Genomic DNA, 26,533 nt, shown 5'->3' with positions numbered 1-26,533 from the left:
ACCCATACCACCGCAATAGAAATCTAACCAGACATTCTTGACAAGAAAAAGCATACTGCAATGAATTACCAAGAAGATACATATCAAACAAGAAAGAAAGATGCCTAATGAACACTTTTCCCTCTAACTGTAATGTAATGAACACTCTTCCCTTTAATTGCCAGATCCATTCGATTAAAATAACAGAAACAAGGAGAAAATACCCTCATGAGGAGTTTTTCACAATATTTAAATATTAGTATCACCTGATGATGGTTCCATTGAACTGCCACTGGATAGAAGCCTTTCCATGGCTGTCAATCTTCCCCTTCCAGGCGTGCACGCCATCAAAGACAGCCTATGTTTCATTAATAATGTCAAAGACCCAGTTAGATATATGTCCCAAATCTTATTAAAAAGGTGAAAAGGATTATATCAATATGCCGTGCATTCATCAAAAGTCAAAAATAATAATACAATTACAATCATAGACAAGCAGAAAGAATTAATGGACAAGGGTCAAGATAAACGTTAAGAATTCAAACTTTCCAAAGGAAACAACGCGAGCAGTGATGAAATCTAAGTAAAAGTGAACTGCACGAGATAGAAAAGAATCAGATTTAAAATCCACGAAGACTCGAAAGGTCAGTAGACAAGTAACAAGGAGCTTTAGGTAGTATGGCAAGGTAGATGTTGTAAATATATTAACATCTAAAATTAACCAAATTGAACACCAGTGGAGTAAACATTTGCCAATAACAGCATCCAAAAGCAAGAAGAAACCAGTGCTCCAAAGGAAACGCCCCCTGCCTTAGTACCCAAGTAACCTATAGGTGATATTTAGGGGAAAGTGGACACCTAGAAAACATCCCCCCATTCCCTCCAAAACAGAACAATATGTTTCCGAAACATTATATTTTGCAGGGTACATTAGGAGACAGCTACTCATCCCCTAGGGCCCAGGATTTTCCCAATAAGACTTTAAAAAATACATTTTTTAAATTAAAAAAAGGGAAAGAAAAACCTATCTCATTTTAACATTTGTAAACTTGTATTGAAAACCAGCGAGCGGAACAAAAGTTAAAAGAAGCCACTTGGGCATCAGATCCACTCAATATAGGTATTTTTTTGGCAAAAGGCAATATAAGCCTGTATAATATTACATTATAGGTGTATTCATCATCTTAGATTTGTTTTGCACTTTCTTAGGTGTTTTTCAAAAAGTAACAAATAGAAGAGACTGGCAGGTCTCTTCCAAATTTTAAACCAAATCCAAGTGTAGCAGTCATGGTAGTGATAATGAAGAGGTTGAAGTTCAAATGCAAACAAAGAAGCAGAACTAGAACCTATAAAAGTATGGCAGCCACTGGAGGCTATTCAGGGGATAGGAGTATGGCAAAGCCAACAAGTACAGGCCTATTTGAATGTCCTTAAATCCTCAAAACCTATGCGAAAGACCCATAACCCCAAAAAACCTCTCTAACAATTTGGATCACAACTTAACAAATAAGAGATAAAAAAATCCATCAGAAATAGACTATGGCTATGCCATTTATGAAAAAAATGATTGTAGGTGCAGATGCCCTAGAGTTTATTGCCATCTTTTGTGGATAGATGGTCAAAGGGTGAAAAATGTTGGGAAGCTCTAACTCCAAGTGAGAAGGCTAAGACAACTAGAATGCATATGGAGGGGGTGGAGAGGGCAACAAGAAACAAAGAAATTCCACCAAAGAGTTTGCAGCCAGCTGTGTCATTGTCTATAGGATCCATGGACTGAAATTCAAGGAGCGAGTTGTACTTATACCAAGGGAAAAAACAGAACCACTAGTATTTTTAATATATTTAGCATGCAATCACAAGATGTGACTCATTTTTCTGTTGCTAGCTTTTTTCATGCTCATTCAATACCATTTCATATGACACATTAACCATACTTTAAACAGATGTTCAAAAATGTAACAGTTCTTTGTCTCTCATTTGTCCCACCGAGAAAACATATGCAATGCACCACCTTCCTTGATAGAGAATATAAAAAAGGTCAATGTGTTCATGAAAGAGATGATCAAGGTTGGATAAGAAATGGATGTTCTACCATCATGGATGGGTAGACATATATCACATATCAGCCACTCATCAATGTTATAGTCATGAGTTCAATTGTATCTTTACTTCATAGAACTTTAAGTTGTTCAAGGTAAAGGAAGGATGAAAATTAAAAATTACCTCTAATTTTGTGTAGGCAGTGACTGATTCAACCCATGTGTGTAATCTAGTTGGCTTGATAGTGGAGGCTGTTTTTAAGCACATTTTTGGACCATGTGAGTTTATGCATTGAACAATACCTTGAGGCTTGAAGGACATTGTAAACATAGATTGGGTAAAAGCAATAGTGCCAAAGACTAGAAATGTAAATACGTTCATTTGCAACCATCACACTTCACTTCTTTTCTTCATTACATTTTCAAGGAAGAAAAGCTTGTGGCTACTAGATATTGTAGCTACTTCATTTTGTTAGAGAGGATGATTGAGGTTTGGGATGCTTTAAAACTAATGAAGGTTAATTCAGAGTGAGGTAGATGATCAAAACCAAGCACACTAAAAAGTGTGAAACAAAAAACATGTATAATGATAGGGTAACAGAAATGGTGCTACAGGCCACATCTGTGCAGATGTTCATTTGGAATCATCACAATTCATTTGCTTTGTTCTGGACCTTTCCAAGAAATAAAAGCCCATAGATACTAGATATGCTATGAAAGATCCCTGATGGATCTCTTCCGCTGATCTGCTGTAATATTATATTTTTAAATTTGTTTTTCCTATTTATTAAAATTTTCTTCCAGAGCTAGAAAGAAGTTGCAGAAGGGTTTGACTGTTTTATATTTTTGATGATTTTTCAGTAAGTAATAACAGAAGTACAATAACATGAACCAGTTCTGAGAATGTATTCCAAATAAATTTAAAGCAAAGTCACTTCAAGCAGTTTTTTTTTTAATATATGCCTAAAATGTAACCAAATGAAGATTTACAATAATATTCACAGCATTACAACCAAGAATAAAGCCAACCTAAAGGTGTGAAGGTGAAATATGAGCCCAGAAGGAAGTTACGGCCAGAATCCAGCTCTCAAATGCTGTACGTGGAAAAGTAGATGGCTGCCAGGCACGGCCGTACACTTACAAAGTGCCCACACGTGGGTAAAATACCCAAATCCCAGCTAAAACTCTGACTTGGTACTGCATTCCCCAGAAGAAACAATGCACAATCTCCAAGATGCTTCTGACTGCAAGAATCCAAACCACTGTTTTGGGGGCTACGTCCCAAATAGGCAAAGCAAGTGGGTTTGGCATCCCAAATGCTGAAAGCTCAATCAGAGCCCAAAACACAAATCTAAAATGTAATATGTCAATAATGCCTTTGAACTTTGTCTTTACCTCCTTATAACCTACCAAACTTAGCTCGAACCCTAAAAGTGTCCCCATGTGGCGTTGGGCTATAAAATAATATATTTCTCATTTTTAAAGTCGTCAAGTATCCAAAAAATGACCTTTTTCCCAATAGAAAGAAATCCATTCACCGAAATGCTCTAAGTTAAAAGAGAAATATTTAGAAAAGTTCAAGACCTTTCCAATGAGCTATTACACCAAGGGATATTCACCTAGATGATGCCAAAAAACCCCTTATTACTCCAAAATGGCTATAACTTAGCCTTATTTTAATTATTAAAATGCTAACTTAAGAGAATATTTAAATATATTAAAATATTTCCCAAATAGTGAACTGATAGCCAAAACACCTCTACAAGGTGAAACTGAACTTGTCACTTCCTGTGACTAATGCCATATAATCTGAAATAATTGACAGTCTTATCCCTCAAAATTAGAGATACTCCTAAAAAATAAGAACATCTCCGAATCTCCCGAAACTGAAACCATAGAATGATCTCGTTGAGACTCAAGACTATAACCCATCTCCACCTCCTAAAATGTAGGAAACTCCTCCTACAATTAAGGAATTGCTCTCAACTGCCCTCCTACTCTCTGAAACTCCAGATTTGAACATTGTATACCCTAACTAAGTCTCTAAACACCACTGCCAGCCTACGAGACTCCCTGATAGGCTAACTCTATCGTCTCTGATGTCCACTCTAGAAAGGGGACATGACATGCTAGCTACTTCATTTTGTTAGAGAGGATGATTGAGGTCTAGGAGGGTCTAAGAGGCTTTACAACTAATGGTGGTTAATTCAAACTGAGGTAGATAGCCAAAGGCTTACACACTATAGGAAGTGTTGATGTATAGCGTCTGTAGAATTAATCTGTCATATGCAAATCTATATTATACTTATCTAATAATCATTACTATTGTTCTCTCTCTCTCTCTCTCTCTCTCTCTCACACACACACACATATATGTATATATATATATATATATATATATATATATATATATATATATATGAATTGTTAATGATTTCAATAAACATGCGATTGATGCTATTGTCGGCAGATTAGATATCGACAGATTGCCTTGTAATATTGCCGATGGCAGTAATGTAAATGGCATTGCTAACTGCTTGTGTTAAGTAGTGTTGGTTTACTGATTAACTAATCATTAGTTATGCCCCGTACAGGCATGACCCTACGTGGCCTTTGGCCACATAGGGTCATGCCTCTACGGGTCATAACCGTTGCACAACTTATATATATGCAATGCAGATCAATGGGAAAGACATCTATCCATGGCATCACAGACCCAACGATCTACATCACAAACATTATTAATACTTTCAGTACTTCTCCTCTGTGATCTAATCTGTAGGATTATTAACTTATACAGTATACATTCCATATTAATCAGCAGCATACAGAGAAGGAGATTTTGCACATAAGTAATTCAAAGATCACCATTATTTGAAGGACGACTCTACACTACTATGGTACAAGTAAGAGCATCTATTGTTCCCATATTTATTGTAATAGTTTTATCTATCAGAGATCCACAAACTTGACGTAGTATCAGAGCCATTCTGATAAGAAAAGCTATTACTCAGAATAAAATCTAAAATCTCAATTTTTTTTAAAAGCTAAATTATATTATTAAAATGATGAATCATGTGAGGCTATAAGATAGGCTTGAGGGTGCATCTAATTTCTCATCATGGAAAATTAGAGCAATGATAATATTAAGAGAAATGGAATTAGAGGAATATATTGAATCAAACATATCCATGCCTAAAAATGAACCAGAGAAAGTAACATGGAAAAGACAAAATAATAAAGCAATGAAGATCATAATAGATTCTGTAAAAGATCATATTCCTCCATCCATATCTAGTCTCAAAACTGCATTTCAAATGTTCTCCACTATTCGAGATACATTTGAAATCAACAATACTAGTAGATTATTAACCCTAAAGCAAGATCTACTATATATAAAGATGAAAAATGGAGAATATATAACTTCATACTTTCTAAAGATTTATGAACTAAAAGATCAACTTGCAACAGTGGAAAATCGAGTTGATGACAAAGAAAACATAATAGCACTAAGAGGTCATCCTCTATCATGGGAAACATTTATTTGAGGTTTAAGCTCTCGATCCGAACTCCCTAAATTCGATTTGTTAAAAAATGAATGCACACAAGAAGAATCTAAATTAGTCTCAAGAGGACTAAGTACAAATCAAGAGGCAGAAATTCAAGCACCTCATGTGATATCAACCAAGAAAAGAAAATTCAAATACAACAAAAGGGAATCTAACAAATCATACAAGCAACATGATTGGTCCAAAGTTAGATGTTTTAAATGTGATAAAATTGGTCACTCTCATAACTTCTGCCCTGAAAAGAAGAAAATTCAAGCAGCCTTAGCAAAAATCAAAGGAGAGGGTGTAGAGAAAGAAGAAAGAGAAAACTATGCTTTTTACTTAGCCCTTTCAAGTGAATTAAACTCAAACCACAACACTTGGATCATAGACAATGGAGCATCTAAGCACATCACCAATTTTAAACACAAATTTGAAACCTTCTCTAAACAAGCCTCAAAAGAAGTTACCATTGGCGATAACTCTACTCATCTTATTAAAGGAATTGATTCCTGTTCAATATACCTAAATTCAGGAATTACACTACAACTCAAAAATGTTTTATATGTACCAGGAATAAAGAGAAACCTAGTCTCTATTTCTGGTCTTGCTGATCAAAGATTCAGAATCACATTCCAAAAGGACAAAGTTCTATCTTCGCCCAAGAATTCTAATATCAAGAAAGCCATTTCCATCGGATTTAGAGATGGAAGTCTTTATAAACTTTGTAATAATCAAAACCTAGCTCTTAGTCATGAAACTTCAAATTCCTCTGAAATTTGGCATAGGAGGCTAGGTCACCTTCACTATCGTGCATTATCATCCATAAGAAAAATTGTGAAAGGTTTACCTAATCTAAAAACTAATCATTTAAGTATTTGTAAACGGTGTGCTTTAGGCAAAAATACTAAACAATCATTTCCTAAAAGTGTTCACAAATCTAAATCCATTCCTGAACTACACCACACTAATCTTTGCGGTCCTATGCCTATACCTTCTCTCAACGGGTGCTTCTTCTATGTAATTTTTATTGATGATTACACTAGAAGAACTTGGATCTATTTTCTGAAACAAAAAGAATTAGCTGAAGTTTTATCAAAATTCAAAGAATTCAAAGCCTTAATTGAAAATCAATCAGGACAGAAAATCAAAATTCTAAGGTTAGACAATCGAGGTGAATATATCTCTAATATTTTTAAAAATTTCTACATTGCTGTTGGGATTAAGAGGGAGTTTTTTGTACCTTATAATCCTCAACAGAATGGAGTTGTTGAACGTAAAAATAGATCAATTGTCAAATCTATCAGAGCAATGATGCACGATCAAACCTTCATACTTCTTTTTGGGTTGAAGCATCTAACAATGCAGTCTACATTCAAAACAGATGTCCACACATAGTATTAGAGAACACCACTTCAGAAGAAGTATTCACTAGCATTAAACCTTATCTAAGTCATCTAAGAATATTTGGATGTCCAGTTTATATCCACATTCCTAAAGAGAAAAGAACAAAACTATAATCTTCCGAAAAGAAGGCGATACCTATTGGATATAGTGAAACTACAAAAGGATACAGGGTCTTCATTCCAGGTCAAAGAACAATTGAGATTAGCAGAGATGTGAAATTTGAAGAAGATATTGCTTTTAATATTTCTAGAAACAGTGATGAATCCATTACTAAATCTATTCTCAAAATAGATGAAAATCAACAAGCAGAAATTGAGAGGGAGAATGATATTGAACCATCTTCTTCCACTATGTCTAATCATGAAGATTCTGAAAATATCAACAATAAAAAGAGGCCACTTTGGGCTAGGAAAATGATAGAAGAAAATCAGGTTGAACCTAATGAAGTGATTCAATAAAGCAAAAGAACAAGAAATTAATCATGTTATGTTGCATTATTTACTAAACTTATAAAAACTGAACCTTCTAATGTTAAAGAAGCACTTTCAAATCAATCTTGGAAAGAAGCAATAATTGAAGAATATAACTCTATACTAAAAAGTGATGTATGGGATGTTGTACCAAGACCTAAAAACAAATCAGTTGTTTCTTCCAAATGGCTATTTAAAATTAAGCATGCATCTAATGGCAGCATTGAAAAGTGCAAAGCTAGATTTGTAGCACGAGGTTTCTCACAGAAAGAAGGCATTGATTATGAAGAAATATTTGCACCAGTTGCTAGATATACTTTCGTCAGAACCATCTTGGCTATTGCAGTATCCAAAGGATGGAAAGTTCATCAAATGGATGTCAAAACAACATTCCTAACTGACAAAATTAAAGAAGTTTATATCAAGCAACCAAAAAGATTCAGCACTCATGACAGCATAACTCATGTTTGTAAATTAAAGAAACCTCTTTATGGTCTCAAATAGGCTCCCAGAGCGTGGTATGAAAGGATAGACAACTATCTAATGAAGTTAGGATATTCTAAAAATGAAGCTGATCCTAACTTATACTTCAAGATAGATGGTGATGATATGATTATTCTTGTGTTATATGTTGATGACTTGTTGATAACAAGTGAGGAACATCTCATAAAGAAATGTAAACAAGAACTCATAGCAGAGTTTGAAATGAAAGACTTAGGTCTACTTAACTACTTTCTTGGATTAGACGTCTGACAACAGGATAACTACATTCTTCTAAATCAAGTAAAATATACAGTTGACATTTTAACAAAATTTGAAATGATGGAATGTAAACCAACGGCTACTCCTATGGAAATAAACCTACACAAGTTGAAGGATGATATGATCAAATCAGAACGTACAAATTCTACTTACTACAAGCAAATTATTGGATCTTTAATGTATTTGGTGAATACTTGTCCTGACATATGCTATGCTATTAAGACCTTGAGTTAGTTTATGTGTGCGCCCAAGCGGATACATCTACACGCAACTAAATACATTTTGAGATATCTAAAGGGTACTATTGAAATCGGAATCAAATATGATAAATTTAATATTGAACTTCATGGATATTCTGATTCTGATTGGGCAGGCAGTCCTACTGAACGTAAGAGTACTTCTGGATATTGCTTCAATCTAGGATCTGGTACGGTTTCTTGATCCAGCAGAAAACAGACTTCAGCTGCATTAAGTTCCATCGAAAAGAATATATTGCATCTTCTTTGGGTGCTAGAGAAGTGGTATGGCTACAGAAGTTGTTAGCAAATTTGTTCAAAAGACCTTTGAATCCCACTGTGATTCATTGTGATAATCAAAGTTGTATCAAGCTTTCAACCAATCCGGTTTTCCACAATCACTCCAAACATATTGAAATTCCTCACCACTACATTTGAGATATGGTGAATCGAGGAATCATTCAACTGGAGTACATTTGTACTAATGAGCAAATAGCTGATATCTTTACCAAGCCCCTTGCTAAAGTGAAGTTGAAATACTTCAAAGAAAAACTTGGTATGATTAATTTGTAATATTGAATATTGAATTAAAAAAAATTCAATTCATGTGAGTTTATGCTTCTATTGTTGTTTAGTCACATCAGATATGTAATGAAAGGTGAAGATCTTTCATGGACATATTTATTCGAAAGGTAATTATTTGCAAGGTGACAATCTTGCAAATGATAGGCCTATTATCATGAACATCTCTAGATATTGCTTCGAGCAATTAGAGATCATAGATAACGAACTCGTTTGTTATCATGGAGATCTCTAGATATTGCTTCGAGCAATTAGAGATAATGAGTAACAAATTTTTATGTTATTACTATGGACATCTCTAGATATTGCTTCGGGCAATTAGAGATCATAGATAACATATTCATTATGATTACTCTAGATATTGTTTCGAACAATTAGAGATTATGATGTACGTTATGATAGTGTTCATAGCTTTGTGATTTTTATTATTTGACTAGTCACTATTTCAGAGTGTTAATATCAGATAAAGTAATTAGATATTCTATTTTGAAATCTAAGGTATATTACTTCTCCCTTGCTAAGAGGGAGTGTTGATGTATAGCGTCTATAGAAGTAATCTGTCATATGCAAATTTGTAAAATTTGTATCATACTTATCTAATAATCATTACTGTTGTTCTCTCTCTCTCTCTCTCTCTCTCACACACACACACACACATACACATATATATACACACATATGTATATGAGTTAATGATTTCAATGAACATGCGATTAATGCTATTGTCGGTAGATTAGATATCGACAGACTGCCTTGTAATATTGTCGATGGCAGTAATGTAAATGGTATTGCCAACTGCTTGTGTTAAGCTGTGTTGGTTTACTGATTAACTAATCATTAGTTATGTCCTGTAGAGGCATGACCCTACGTGGCCAAAGGCCACGTAGTGTCATGACTCTACGAGTCATAACCGTTGCACAACTTATATAAATGCAATGCAGATCGATGTGAAAGACATCTATCCACGGCATCTCAGACCCTGCGAACTGCATCACAAACATTATTAATACTTTTAGTACTTCTCTATGATCTAACCTGCAAGATCATTAACCTATACAGTATACATTCCATATTAATCAGCAGCATATAGAGAAGAAGATTTTGCATATAAGTAATTCAAAGATCACCATTATTTGAAGAACGACTCTACACTACTGTGGTACAAGTAAGAGCATCTATTGTTCCCATATTTATTGTAATAGTTTTATCTATCAGAGATCCACAAACTTAACAGGAAGAAGTGTGAAACAAAAAAATTATTGAAGATTATTAGTGGTGCACAATGAGGTAAGAACTGATTTGATTATTTAACTTAAATATTAATTTACTAATGTTTCCAAATCGTAAACTATTTTTATTCTTTTTTCAATTTTAAGATTTTAATTTTTGTAACACGTATGTTTGCTCCTTCATTGACCCGATTGTGCAATTGATAACATATGATGATGCCAACCATCCTAACCTTGGAAATTTTTATGAAATCTTTGATAGAGTGCTCGAGCAAATGAAAAACAATTCATAGTAAGGACCCCACATTAGGATTTTTGGAGGAGCATTGCATATCCATTTTGGCACAACAAGGAAACATTATGAGCACCTCACTTCATATGGAAGACTATGCTCTAAATCCCAAATGGTATGTACCTAAGCCTAGAAGAGTGCCTCCATCTCATTATAAAGAGATGAAAAAAGGGCTCACAAAGGCCCTTCAAAAATGTATACCGAAAAACAAAATCTGCTTTAGTTCCATCAAAATGACTTCCATTTATCAATATCCATGGTCCACCGTTTAATAAACCAAAGGCAAGGACAAATAGAGCTACATTAGCTCTGTAATGTCCCTCCAGAATCATTTCTATAACACATATATACATGCTATATTAATTATTTTATATTAGTCTTAATTTCCAAAGAGCTAATATAAATTAATTAATAAAATACAAGGAAATAAAATAATTAAATAATGTGTTTGAGTTAATAATCACTTAATTAAAAAAAGCAGTCTCAAGGTGGTTCACGGGTTACACCCAAATACTTCAAATTAAATATGGTGCAGAGGATGAAAGCAGGCATCGAAGACTATTGAAAACAATTTTGCAAATTGTAGAAGACTCCTATTCCTTTTGTCAGAACCTTTCTGACCTAGTGGAAGTAAGAGGTATATAATTGAAGTTGAGTAGGTTATCAAAGAGGGTCTTCCTATCACCTTCTCATCAATTTCCAATGGCCTAACAGAATGCAAAGCAGTATACTCTAACATATATTCAGTTCATTCATTGTCATGTCTGTACAATCATGAAACTAGATTAATTCTTAGAATCGACAAAGCAGTAACGGAAGGATTGATAGAGAAAACTATCAAAAGGAGTTTGAGGGCCATGGCAAGTTTATGAAGCCAACATTAAAAGCCAATGAGCCAAGAGACTATTTGACAACGTCGACGACTTCACTTTCTAACTTGCAGTAGCCACGTATTTCAAGAAGGACAAGACGTTGATTGTCTGTAGCAGCAGGAGAGTTATTATTTGGCAAGAATGGACGGACATTGAAGGTAGTGGAAACAATTTCCAATCATTTATTCCTATTTGTAGCAAGCATAGTAACGAGAATCACGCTGAAATCGCGTGAATCGCCGATTCAACGATCAAATTCATGCACGCCGATTTTTTTAGTGTCGGAAATCGTGATCGGCGATTTCATCGGGTGAATCGCATGTATCGGCGATTCACTCAAAAAATCACCTGAATCGCCATCAAAAATCGCCAAAAATCGGCTCCCAGAAGCAAGCATGTTTAGTTGGAAATAATAAAAAAATCACTTATGTCTTTTGCTTTCTTTTTTACCTTTCCTTTTTGTTATTACCCTAAAGGGCCTTCTAATTGTTAAGCATGACTAAAAGAGAGGAGAAGAGAAAAGAACCATAGGTTATAAAATAAAATAAAATAAACGACAACAAATAAAAAATGTTTTGAATGCATAACGGACGATGCCCAAGGGAAGGGAAAGACATAATTAGGTAGTAAAACATCAACGGTTCCCAGAAAGAGTGTGGGATCAGAAGAAAATCACAAAAACACTGTGTTCCATGTAGTTTTGTGTGGGTTTCAAAGTGCTAATTTGGTCTTGGCGGAGGGGGCGCTACCCCTCGACCCCGCCTTGTATCGCGACAGGGAGCGTGCCTGACCCCGCGAGGGCGCTACCCCTCGACCCCGCTAGGGGCGTTGCCCCCTAGACCCCCAGTCACTGCGATTATCAGTCGTGGGAAGTTTGACCAGTTGATGAGACCTGAAGTTGTTGCAGGCATGGAGTGTCTGTGATGGAGAGAACAACAGAGCAAGCCTTTCGAGAGGGGTGATATGCTTTGAAGCACTTGGAGTAGGTGTTGGATGTGAAGCTATCTTATAAAAGCTCTTTACCCCATGTGGTAAACACAAACTTCCATGTTTATATATGTTAAGTTTCAACTTCTATTTGATGATGTTATAGTGTGTTTAAGTTATATTCAATAAAAGGTGCATGAAATAAATCTTAAATTGTTAAAATCTCTACATTTAAAGGGTTTTTTCAAATTTGCCAATTCACCGGCAATTCACCCCCGATTCATGATTTGATTCGGCCGTGCCGATTCCGATACAATTCTGATTCTCGTTACTATGGTAGCAGCGGATATTACATTTGTGGAGACCGTAGCCAAATATAAACTAATTCAATTCCAATGGGTGGTCAAAGTGTGGTGAGAGATTACTGAGGACATTCTAGGTGCTTATTTTTTACAATTCAAATATTAAATTTCCAATTGGTAGCAAACTGTTGATAAATTTATATTAAGCTAAATATTCAATTTGTGTAAACTTCATGGATATTAATTAAAGTTTATGAGCAGCATATGCAATACCTTGGGTGGAATATTGTACAAATTTTACTTAAAATTTTGAGATTTCTTTCAAATATAAATCTAGAATTTAACAAGCTCAGATTGACCCTATTGGATGGTGGATGTGGCATGGCAAGAGTGCATCAAAAGATGAGCATACTTGCAATACATATTTTTTCACATGTTAGTTCATCACCTAAAGAAAGGTATTGGTCCACGCGTAGCTGCATCCAATCAATCAATAAGAACAACCTTAGCTGTAAACAATCCAAGAAAATGACAGGCATACATAGTGCCTTGTGGCTATAAAATTGACAAAACTCATAGCATTGTCATCTCTTGCACAAGATCTCAACTCAGGTCTAATGTTATAAGTAAGCATCTGTAAAGTTTCTGCAAGTTCTACTAAAAACAAATTGATATAAAACCTTTCTAGTGCTGGAGATGAACTTGATCAGTTAAGGATGATATATTAGGTCCTTACTAAGATAATAATTCTGCAATAATATATATTATATTCTGCTACAAATTTTATTAAGGCAAAGAATGCTAAAGGAACAGACTTCTTGTTCTTGTGTGTCCTTTATCCACATCCCTATCTCATATATATAGGGCACCCAAGAGCCATGTCCTAAGAAAGGACATAACTCTTCCTAGGTCGGCCCTACAAACCAAAGGATAAGTTAGCCCAGATCGGCATCTCATCTAAACAGATTTAGTTAGTAAATGTACTAACACTAAACATGACAAGTAGAACAATAACAAATGCTCTAAGAGGGACACCGATTAGGTAAATATCATAAGGTATTTAATAGGTACAATCCATACAAAGGATATTAATGCATTGCTAGATCGGTAGGATTGACAGTCTAGACCATTATGTTTATCAAAGTTATTTTTTAATTAACACTCCCTCTTAACTTGATAATCATGAGAGATAATCATATCTAGCAACATCAATTACGATGAATAAGCATAGATTGATACTCTATATCTATCTAAATCCTCTAAGCATGTGGTATCATTGAACACATGATACAATGTCATATTACCATCTTGTGATATGACTTATACTAGTGATGATAGTATTGCATGGAATGCAACACACGAGATAAAATCTGAAGGATGATTAAATTCTTCATTTATCTAGGTTGTGACTCATAGGTAGTGGCAATATTATATCACAATATGATCCTAAGTTAAGATTTACTAGAACACAGGATAAAGTCTAAAGAATAAATTGTTCCTTTATCCAAGTTGTGACTCATAGGCATAGAAATGTCTATGTCACAAATGATCTTGAACTCATCTATATCTAACAGTAGTTCTCTACTGTTCAACACATTATCTAAGAGATCGTCATCTCTCATAATGTCTTTTATACAAGTGTTCATTATCTCAGAGATCGTCACCTCTTAAATAATGAATACAAATGGTAGAGCCCATAATAGTCAATAGCCTGACAATAAAAATTATTTTAATAATAATTTAAAGAACACAAATAAATTACAATTCAACCATACCAAGTCTTTTCTTGAAGTGATCTATCTTCACTCAAGAGAGAGGTTTGGTAAGAATATATGTTGTCTAATCTGCAGTTCAAATGTATTCTAATTTTACAGTATTCCTATCTACCATATCTCTTACATAATGGTAAGGAATTCCAATATGCTTGAACCTATCATGAAAGACTTGATTCACAGAAAGCTTGCTTGAATTCTGATTATCACAATGAATCATCGTAGGATTCATGGCTTGACCAAATAATCTCACAAGTAACTTTCTAAGCCAAACTGCTTCCCGAGAAGCCATTGCTGCTGCAATGTATTCGGCTTCTGTGGAACTTTGTACTACTGAAGACTACTTTCTGCATATCCATGATATCATCGCTGAGCCTAAACTGAAACAGCATCCTAAAATGCTTTTCCTGTCAATAACACTGCTAGCCCAATCTGAGTTTGTGTATCCATGTAGATCCAATTCAACTTTTTCATATTTGAGCCCAAGGTTAAGAGTGCCCTGTAAGTATCTCATGATGTGTTTGACTGCAACTAGGTGAATCTCCTTTGGCTCACACATAAACTAACTTAATGCATTAACAGCATAGCAGATATCAAGTCTTGTATTTACCAAGTAAATAAAAGACCCAATCATCTGTCCGTAAAGAGTAGAATCTATGGAAGGTGATTCTGCTACTGCCTCCTTAAGATTATGTAGATTAGTCTCCATGGGAGAGGACATAGGCTTGTAGTTTCACATTCCAAATCTCTTTAAGATGTCTAATGTATACTTTCCTTGATTAAGTATGATGCTGTCAAAATTCTGCCTAACTTTCAGTCCTAGGAAGTCATGAAGGAGTCCTAAATCTTTCATCTCAAATTCTCTGATTAGATCTTTCTTGCATTGATCTATGAGATGATCATCACCTGTTATTAGTAAATCATTAACATACAATATCAAAATTACCATATCATCTTTATCCCTTTTATAATATAGATTTGGATCAACCTCATTCTTAGAGAATCTTAAGCCAGTGAGATACTTATCAATTCATTCATACCATGCCTTTGGAGCCTGTTTAAGCCCATAAAGAGCTTTTTTCAGCCTGTAAACAAAAAATTTAAGGTCATGAGTTTCAAATCCTTCAGGTTGCTCCAAATATACCTCTTTTGTAATCTTTTCATTCAAAATTGTTGTTTTTACATCCATCTGATATACTTTCCATCCCTTCAATGTTGCAATAGCTAGGACTGCTCTTACAAAGGTGTATCTGGCAACAGGAGCAAAAGTTTCTTCATAATCAATCCAGTCTTTCTGAGAGAATCCCCTGGCTACAAATCTGGCTTTATATTTTTCAATGCTACCATCAGCAACATGCTTGATTTTAAATATCCACTTGGAAGAAACAACAGATTTTCCTTCAGGTCTTAGACAATTTCCCAAACCTCATTCGTCATAATGAATTGGTATTCTTCCGTCCTGGCATCCTTCCAAGTTGTATGTTTAATAGCATCTGAAACATTGGTTGGTTCTGATTTAGACAAATCATTCATGTTTGTTGCATAACTAGAAAATCTTTTGGGTCTTTAGCTTTCTCTAAAGGTTCAAGATGGTATAGCAAAGTTTTGTGCTTCCTCTACTATCTTAATGGCCCAAAGTGGTCTTTTCTTAGAATTTTGAGTTTCTTCAAGATTGAGATTTTGAATTTCATCTTCAATTTCTTCAATGTTCTCCCTCTGAGACTCAGATTCAGTATTTTCTTCAGAACTAAGCAAGGGAGAGGGATCTCCAAAACTTAGGGCTCTTTTGAATGCTAAATCCTCTTCAAAAATTACATCTCTACTAAGTTCAATATTCTTCTGACCAAGTATGAAAATCCTATATGCTTTAGATGTTTCATTATACCCTACAAAAATACTGTCATGTCCCCATTTTTTGGTGATAGTTCGATTTAATTAATTTAATTAATCTGGTTGTCCAAGATAATGAATATTTTAGGAGGACGACAAATTAATTATTTTAATTAAATAAATAAGTGATATTAAGTTAATTATTTATAAAGTTATCAAATAAATAAATATTAAAAGATAACTTTATATTTAATTAATTTAATAAAGTGACTTGGATTATAAAAACATTTAATAAAGTCACTTAATAGATAAAATCAAAAACGTTCTAGAAGTCTCTGGAGAAGGTGGAGAGAAAAGAATAAATAGGCACCCCGGGGCTCTATTCGAATCAGGCAGTTGTTTATCTCTCTTTTGATTTCAGTTTGTGATTCAATCACAGGTGCATTGTGGAACCTAGGGTTTTCGCAATTGTCACAGTTGGCCATTGAGAACGATAACTCTCAATAGGTACGCAATTTTGAGGGTGTGAAATATCATCTGAATTATTGCAGATTGGAGGTGACATTCAGTCATTTCATCAGGGCGACTATTTGTGGCTTAAGGCCAATTTGTGGTTCTTGCAGCACTATCTTTTGAAGGATTTGATTAAGATTATCAGGTTAATAGCAGAATTGAGGAGTCTGGTATCGGGTGGGTTTCAGAAGGAGTTCGATTGCTGATTAAGAAAGTTCCAGTGTGAGCAGATCAGGGGTTAAAGAACGAATCTTCCAAAATATCTTATCAGCTAGCATTTCCGTAGCCGAGGTCTGGAGCCGAAGGCTATCACAAATATCATCTTATAAGGCGACACCATTTAAGATGAGATGGGGCGGAACCGAATTGAGTAGAAGCCGTTTGGATTAATATGCACAATATTAGCGAAAATTTGCGGGACCAATTCCGACCATCAGCGCCCATCCCAAAGTCAAATAATTCCACAGAGGGATTCGTGGGGCAGAGGACAATATATAGTTTGCGCTATCACCATAATCGAATGCGCTATCACATATTTGGAGATTTTAAAACTAGATACTGGTCGGAATATTTGTAAGGTCTGTTTCCCGATTTCCGACCCGGTATTACCGCAAACAGAGGACGTGAATAATATAAATCGCAGGTAACAGCGATAAGGTGCATTTGGTTTCCCTATCGACTTAATTTTCCCTTGCATCCAGTGGACTCAACTTTCTGACTGTGCGGGCTCCCTAGTAAGTAGCGATTTGAATTGGTTTGGTCGGGTTCCAACCACAACACGAGCATCAAGAAATAAGTTGACCGGGCGGTAGAGGCAATAATCCATTGAATAGCTGGAGAAAACCCGTATTTCGATCTTCCTACGGCAGATTGCATTAAAGGAGAGACGGCACCCATTCCGTCCAGTCTGTGACGGCTTTGAATCAACTCCTGCTTCATCTGATTATTGACTGATTGAGAACTTGGCAGATGCAGTGGAAGGAGGAGTTCGAGATCAACATTCAGATATGCTGTTCTTGACTGGGAATAAGCTCAGTGGTTGATGTGACATGGTATCATGAGGGGCCTTATGTAATGTATACTGAAGTCAACCTCAAACAATACTGGCTATGAGAGCTTTCAAATGATATTGCAATAAGGTAAATGAGTTGACAACGCAGCTTGAGAAATGTCAACAATTGCTAAATTTTGTAGCAGGATCCAATGATGCTACGGGTTCAATACCCATTATTGTGTTGGCACCACAAGTCCGAGATGCATGAGGAGTATACGAGTCTTCATTTTTTCTTTGTCTTCGTGGATTGAAATAAATATTTACGGCTCCTGAAGATCATTCGTGGATGTGTTCCCTATTGAGAATTTTGAAGTTCAAGTATGATATGCTCAACTGCTAAGTACTCAACTGTTGCTGGTCAAAAGCAGAAGTTGGAAGAATATGAAAAGCAACTAAACCATCAGAGGGATTTGATCATGAAGTACTCGGGTATGGTGGAAAACTACATTGGATCTTTCTAGAGCAACATCTGCGTTGCCAATAGTAAGATCTTGGTATTGGAAGAAGATATAACCTGCAGGGGTTATTACAGTGGTATCAGAGCGGTTTTCTTGCCATCCTGTGGGGTGAGAACCGAATTACATGAGTGATCAGCACTCTACTTCAACTCAGATGGACAAGTACAGCACAAAGTCTCCAAGGACACAATCTTGGACAATTAATAGACACAGTATGCAGAGTCGGAATTGTGGAAAGGAGGGCTATTCAGACATTCAGGATGAGCTCAGGAAAATCAGACATAACATGTCTGAACTGTTGGTTAAGCACCACCATATAAATGACAGGCTGTCCGACCCAGCTAAGATGGATAAGTCAACTGGATTTCGATTTGGCCAATCTTCTCGCAAAGCACTAATTGATACAGTGAGGGATGTTACCAGGAACCTTAATGAGGAGTTCGAGAAACAAGTGTGCAATCAGTCAGAGGTTTCAGTTCAGCCACAGGAAGAAGTGGTGAAGGATATTACGCTGATGGATAGTAACTATCAACTTGGTACTCAAGTTGAGACAGTTGTATACAGGCTGCCAAAGGGTGATGTCTCAGGTACTCAGGATGGTTTGGTACCAACAGGTAGAGCAGTGAGTTCAGATGATGATAAGGATGTTGATGGTGAGATACCAGGTAGAGATGAGCAAACACTGAGTATTCATGATTTTGCTAAGAGAGAGTACCAGGCTCAGTTAGACGCTTTGTCACATGAGGTTGAGACTGGCAGTACTTCACATGATTTGTCCAGCCAGCTGAAGGTAAGTGAGGATAGTATTGTGACTTCCTTATCTCATCATGACAAGATGCGGGAGATGATAGAAGAGCACATCCAGATGATTCAGTTACAAGGAAGACATAAGGGAGTTCAGGCAAAGTCTTCTTGCATTGACTTACAGGCGATTAGAGAAGGAATGGGAACGATGAAGTTGAGCTATTTACATCTTCTATCAAATCGTGACCATCTTCTTAGCCTTGCCAAAGACTATTCAGATGCCTTGAGGAGGAAGGAGGAGAAAGTTGTCAAGCTTTCTCGCGAGCTTGAGGACACTCGAGCAACTTTGGCTTTACAGGACTGGGAGAGACATGGGAATAAGCATGGAATGGAGCTAAGCTTAGTTTCATCTGGCACGTTTAACACTCAGTTTTCTACAGTAGGCGGTTCATATGTGGTTGCTGATAATGATACGAGTTCATCTTGCATTCACATCCAGGATACAAGGACAATGTCAGACAAATATGAGGAGTTAGCTGGTATTGGTCACATTATTCAGGTAAGGAGTTTGCTTGAGTTACCTGTTGTTTCTTGTTTACGAATATGGACTCAAGAATGTTTCAGCAGCATTTGGGATTCAATTGACTGGAGAACACTTAATGGTAGCAGTGATTGTTTAAATACTATCATGGACTGGATTAGCAGAATACCCGGTGTTGTCTTTCTGTGTGCCAGCAGCTTGACCAATGTTGGTATTAGCCTTTATACACCGTTGTTGGGTTTGGTTCATATATGCAGACGACCGTTCTTGCTGGAAGGTGTTGAAGATTTTTCATATTTGGCAATATGTACAAATGAGTCCCAGGATCATATTAGCTTTGATGACATCCAGGAGGATGAAGTGGATAATTTTGAAGATTCAGCTTCCTTGACAAATTCTTTGGGTACAGAGAAGTTTGACAGCAGTACTACAGTTTTTGACATTTTGGATGTTGATATGAATCTTGGAGATGATTCGCCAGTTTTGGATACTCTTTTAGACAGAGCACCAGAAGAGGCTTGTAGGAGACAGTTCAGCCAGAGCCATCATGTGACTAGCCAATTGAAAGTTAGTAAGCAAGACATTACTATCGCTTGTGAGCATTTTGATACTGCTCGTCAATTGTTGGCTGTTACTGGTTGGAGTACTTCTATGACAGATGAGTCCAGCGGTGGTTACCTTTCTTTGGCAGAGATTCATGCCTTGAGTGAAGCTGTTCGGATTTTGAAGCAGGATTACTTACGATTGGTAGCCGACCGTGATCACCTGGTTGAGTGGGGGAGTACAGCCTACGAGGCACTCTTGGACCGGGAGGAGGAGGTGAATGAGCTTTCCCAAGAGCTCATAGCAACTACTGGGGTTTTAGAGGACACACAGCGAGATCTACAGAAGTCGCAGTTTCAGTTAAAAGAGGTGACTATGGAGTTGGAACATTTGCAGTCGAAACCAGCCCCAGACCCAATTCACCTAACCATTGAGGTGGATGGTGGTGAGTACACTCCTGCAGTTGCTACTAAGGAGCATATTGTTGAGGCTGATACACAAATTCAGGATTTGGTAGTAGCTGGTTCTAATGAGTTCGAGATACCAGTAGAGTCAAGTCCTCCGATTGATTCTTCTTAGATAAATTATAGTGTGGTTCAGTTGAGTATGCCACCCTTACAAGAAGATCAGTTGTGGTGTGCAGGGGAGTATGTTGATGCTTCCTCGTATAATTTTTACTGCACTGAACCGTTCATGGAATATTTGCTGGATAGTGCACGTGTTCATCTGAATTCGCATAAAGTGACAGAAGGTGTTCTCATCCAGGATACTAGTGTTATTTGCAGATTGGTTGAGAAGATTATAGGGGTCCTTTCTACTATGCTACCCCACAGGGATCGTGAGGAGAGGTTTGTTGAGCAGAGTGCACAGGATGCTAATCAGCCTACAGCTACTCGGAGTCTGAAATTGGAGTCATCTATTGATTCTCAATTTAGCGATGGAGAGCCAGTAGCAGAATTTGGAGGTTCTTACCGGCGTTATACGCATCAACACACCCGGAGCAGTTTTTCAGAGATTGGATTTGATGGCAGTGATTCAAGTACCTATGGCTGTTGTCATATCTACAGTGCAGTTGGGTGCAGGTGTCATTTTGACAGGGGCTTGAGTTTTGATAGAGTTGATGTTTCAGTTGGCTTGAGTTCCACTGAATGGTTTCTTCTACCGACATCTACAGTTGGTTTTCAAATGATTTCATCAGAGTTGTCAGTTGTTTGGATATTGAGTACACTTTCTCAGCTATTGGTATTGATGATTTCACCATGGGGGTATGGTGCGGATTGGGATGATATACAGATTTACATCTGGGACCCAGGCATACTGATTGGTTTATGGTTCAGCCATTGCTTGGGGACAAGCAATTTCAGGAAGGGCGGACTGTCATGTCCCCATTTTTTGGTGACAGTTCGATTTAATTAATTTAATTAATCTGGTTGTCCAAGATAATGAATATTTTATGAGGACGACAAATTAATTATTTTAATTAAATAAATAAGTGATATTAAGTTAATTATTTATAAAGTTATCAAATAAATAAATATTAAAAGATAACTTTATATTTAATTAATTTAATAAAGTGACTTGGATTATAAAAACATTTAATAAAGTCACTTAATAGATAAAATCAAAAACGTTCTAGAAGTCTCTGGAGAAGGTGGAGAGAAAAGAATAAATAGGCACCCCGGGGCTCCATTCGAATCAGGCAATTGTTTATCTCTCTTTTGATTTCAGTTTGTGATTCAATCACAGGTGCATTGTGGAACCTAGGGTTTTCGCAATTGTCACAGTTGGCCATTGAGAACGATAACTCTCAATAGGTACGCAATTTTGAGGGTGTGAAATATCATCTGAATTATTGCAAATTGGAAGTGACATTCAGTCATTTCATCAGGGCGACTATTTGTGGCTTAAGGCCAATTTGTGGTTCTTGCAGCACTATCTTTTGAAGGATTTGATTCAGATTATTAGGTTAATAGCGGAATTGAGGAGTCTGGTATCGGGCGGGTTTCAGAAGGAGTTCGATTGCTGATTAAGAAAGTTCCAGTGTGAGCAGATCAGGGGTTAAAGAACGAATCTTCCAAAATATCTTATCAGCTAGCATTTCCGTAGCCGAGGTCTGGAGCCGAAGGCTATCACAAATATCATCTTATAAGGCGACACCATTTAAGATGAGATGGGGCGGAACCGAATTGAGTAGAAGCCGTTTGGATTAATATGCACAATATTAGCGAAAATTTGCGGGACCAATTCCGACCATCAGCGCCCATCCCAAAGTCAGATAATTCCACAGAGGGATTCGTGGGGCAGAGGACAATATATAGTTTGCGCTATCACCATAATTGAATGCGCTATCACATATTTGGAGATTTTAAAACTAGATACGGGTCAAAATATTTGTAAGGTCTGTTTCCCGATTTTCGACTCAATATTACCGCAAACAGAGGACGTGAATAATATAAATCGCAAGTAACAGCGATAAGGCGCATTTGGTTTCCCTATCGACTTAATTCTCCCTTGCATTCAGTGGACTCAACTTTCTGACTGTGCGGGCTCCCTAGTAAGTAGCGATTTGAATTGGTTTGGTCGGGTTCCAACCACACCACGGGCATCAAGAAATAAGTTGACCGGGCGGTAGAGGCAATAATCCATTGAATAGCTGGAGAAAACCCGTATTCCGATCTTCCTACGGCAGATTGCATTAAAGGAGAGACGGCACCCATTCCGTCCAGTCTGTGACGGCTTTGAATCAACTCCTGCTTCATCTGATTATTGACTGATTGAGAACTTGGCAGATGCAGTGGAAGGAGGAGTTCGAGATCAACATTCAGATATGCTGTTCTTGACTGGGAATAAGCTCAGTGGTTGATGTGACATGGTATCATGAGGGGCCTTATGTAATGTATACTGAAGTCAACCTCAAACAATACTGGCTATGAGAGCTTCCAAATGATATTGCAATAAGGTAAATGAGTTGACAACGCAGCTTGAGAAATGTCAACAATTGCTAAATTCTGTAGCAGGATCCAATGATGCTACGGGTTCAATACCCATTATTGTGTTGGCACCACAAGTCCGAGATGCATGAGTATACGAGTCTTCATTTTTTCTTTGTCTTCGTGGATTGAAATAAATATTTACGGCTCCTAAAGATCATTCGTGGATGTGTTCCCTATTGAGAATTTTGAAGTTCAAGAATGATATGCTCAACTGCTAAGTACTCGACTGTTGCTGGTCAAAAGCAGAAGTTGGAAGAATATGAAAAGCAACTAAACCATCGGAGGGATTTGATCATGAAGTACTCGGGTATGGTGGAAAACTACATTGGATCTTTCTAGAGCAACATCTGCGTTGCCAATAGTAAGATCTTGGTATTGGAAGAAGATATAACCTGCAGGGGTTATTACAAATACCTTTCCTCCCGAACGGTTATAACTTAGTTCTCTTTTCTTTTGGAAAAAGTATATATACTGGGCATCCAAAAATCCTAAGATGGCTTATATTAAAGACTTCTTCAGGAGTTTTATCTCTAAGGTAGGAGTGAGGACTTCTGTTTTGAATATAGACAGCAATACAAGAGGCTTCTGCCCAAAGATAATATTCTAGATTTAGATCAAATATCATAGCTCTTGCAGATTCTATAATTGTCTTATTCTTCCTTTCTGCTACCCTGTTTTATTGTGGGTTATAAGGAACTGTATACTCCCTCTTAATTCATATTTCTTTGCAAAACTCTTTAAACAAATCTGAGGTATATTCACCTCCATTATCAATCCTAAGTGTTTTCATTTTATGTCCTAATAAGTTTTCAATTAAGGTTTTAAATTCTTTAAATCTCTTAAGAATTTCTTCTGATTCTTTACATTTTAAGAAGTAAATCCAAGTTTTTCTAGAGAAGTCATCTATAAAAAGTATATAGTACCAAAATCCTCTAAGAGAAGGAACAGACATAGGTCCACATTAATCTGGATGGATAAATTCCAAAACATTGTTAGTTTTTCTAGTGCTATCATGAAATGGACTTTTGGTGTTCTTACCCAAAGCGCATCCTTTGCATATGCTTGAGTGATCTTTATTCAGTTTAGGTAAACTAGTAACCATCTTCTCCATAGTTGATAAGGTTTTGAAATTTAGATGTCATAACCTTCTGTGCCATATATCGTTTATATCAACAGCTTCATGAATTAAGGCTTGAATAGGTCACTAGGTTCTGAATTTAATTCATACAAGTATCCCTTTCTTTGACCAATCAATTTTCCTTTCTTAAATGAGGAGTTCTTAGCCCAAGTCATTACTTTACCATCCATGAATGCAACATTATGTCCATCATCCTCAAGTGTTGTAACCGAGATTAGATTCTTTTTTATTCCTCGAACATAGAGTACTCCTTTCAGAAGAAGAGAACTACCCGACTTTAGTTTCAAGGTGCAATTTCCAATTCCTTTGACGAAATGTGTTGAATTATCACCGATGGCGACTTCACCATTAACTTTTTTAGATATAGAGTCTAGTGCTTCTTTTTATCTTGCAATATGTCGAGATGATCCACTATCAATCACCCATGACTTACTTGAGACTTCATTTGATAATGTCGAATACAATACACGATTCTCATAATCATAGTTATCTTCTTTCCTAGTAGTGTTTGTACAGTTTACTTGTTGTTTAGAATTCGCAGGGCAATTAGATCTGTAGTGTCCAAACTTTTCGCATTTGAAGCATTTTATTTTGGATGGATCTTTCTTAGGTTTGTCATTCTTTTGATTACCTTTCTTGTTCTTAAAGTGTTTTTTCTTACCTTTATAGGAATTTGTGTTGAGAACATGAAGTTCTTCGTCTTCAGTTTTCAACTTTCCCCCTTTCTTGAGTTTTTTGGATTCTTCTTGAAGACAATCTCCCTTAAGTCTATTGAAGTTAGGAAGATTGTCTCTGGCACTTAATCCTTGTGCAAATGTTTCCTATAAATCTGGTAATCCATCTATAGCCATCAATGTTAATTCTTTGTCATCAATTATGGTTCCTATACTTGCAAATTCATCTCTTAGACTGGTAACCCTTAAGAAGTAAGAATTCATCGATTCTCCCTTCTTTATCTGTATATGATTTAGTTGCCTTTTTAGTGCGAGGAATCTAGTTGCATTCTTAACCTCGTATGCATTCAATAATGCATTCATCATATTGAATATTGTTTGATGTTTCCTTAGCATGGGTAATATTTCATTTTTTACACCATCTAATATGATCTGCTTGGCTTTCCTGTTTCCTTTACTCCCGATAGTTTTATCAAGTTTAGTATCAAGTAGCTTGGATGCTTTATCAACAAATTGTTTTACATCATTTTTTTCAAGAATCATCATGATTCTGAATTTCCAAGCATCGAAGTGTTCTTTTCCATCAAACCTTTCCTCAAGTCTGATTGTGTATGCCATTGAAGATAGGAGAATGTTGCTCGATATACTCAGTCTGATTGTTTAATTTGCAAAGCCTACGTTCGCCTACCAGAGCTCTGATACCATGTAAAGTTTCTGCAAGTTCTACTAAAAACAAACTGATATAAAACCTTTCTAGTGCTAGAGATGAACTTGATCAGTTAAGGATGATATATTAGTCCTTCTTACTGAGATAATAATTCTGCAATAATATATATTATATTCTGCTACAAATTCAAATAAGGCAAAGAATGGTAAAGGAACAAACTTATTGTTCTTGTGTGTCCTTTATCCACATCCCTATCTCATATATATAGGGCACCCAAGAGTCATGTCCTAAGAAAGGACATAACTCTTCCTAGGTCGGCCCTACAAACCAAAGGATAAGTTAGCCCAGATCAGCGTCTCATCTAAACAGATTTAATTAGTAAATGTACTAACACTAAACATGACAATTAGAACAATAACTAATGCTCTAAGAGGGACACCGATTAGGTGAATATCATAAGGTAATTAATAGGTACAATCCATACAAAGGATATTAATGCATTGCTAGATCGGTAGGATCAGCAGTCCAGACCATTCTGTTTATCGGAGTTATTTTAGAATTAACATCAGCTATAATGTCTATGATGAATGATTTATTAATGTTATGATAATAAATAGTTGAAATTTATTTATATCTTGAAAAAATACCATTTTTTAACCATCCCCTAAAATATGGTGAAACAGTAACCTCATATTAAAAACACTTCCCACTATCCCCTACCATTCTTGACCTAGAAACTTGGGTAAGCATAGGTAGAAAAATCCTGGAAAAGAAAACGATAGAATGAACACTACAAGTACAAAATGTCCAAAATATAAAACAAAAGCCAGACAGCAATACTAATTAGAAAAACAAATGTATTGTAATTTACGAATGTAAATATTTTCTATGTAAATTTGAGCATTCACAAGCAAAGATAATAAAAGTTCATCACAGCCAAATGAAAAACCCTTCTAAGGCA

The 26,533-nt window shown here is 36.2% G+C and overlaps 1 protein-coding gene across 17 annotated transcripts in view; it reads right to left on the bottom strand.

Annotated features, from left to right (window-relative positions):
- The window catches only part of LOC149529181 (uncharacterized), a 272,432-nt gene that overhangs the window by 222,969 nt on the left and 22,930 nt on the right, over positions 1 to 26,533 (bottom strand). For all 17 annotated transcript variants that reach the window (XM_089811676.1, XM_089811678.1, XM_089811679.1 and 14 more), the window contains one exon: positions 246 to 337. In XM_089811676.1, coding sequence (XP_089667802.1) covers positions 246 to 337 — 92 coding nt within the window. The remainder of the gene's footprint in view (positions 1 to 245; positions 338 to 26,533) is intronic.

The sequence above is a fragment of the Cupressus sempervirens genome, chromosome 11, assembly GCF_028749045.1.
Source record: "Cupressus sempervirens isolate cs-2001-9-10 chromosome 11, ASM2874904v1, whole genome shotgun sequence".
Taxonomy (NCBI): domain Eukaryota; kingdom Viridiplantae; phylum Streptophyta; class Pinopsida; order Cupressales; family Cupressaceae; genus Cupressus; species Cupressus sempervirens.
Note: the sequence above shows the minus strand (reverse complement) of the source record. Positions and strands in the feature narration are given on the sequence as shown.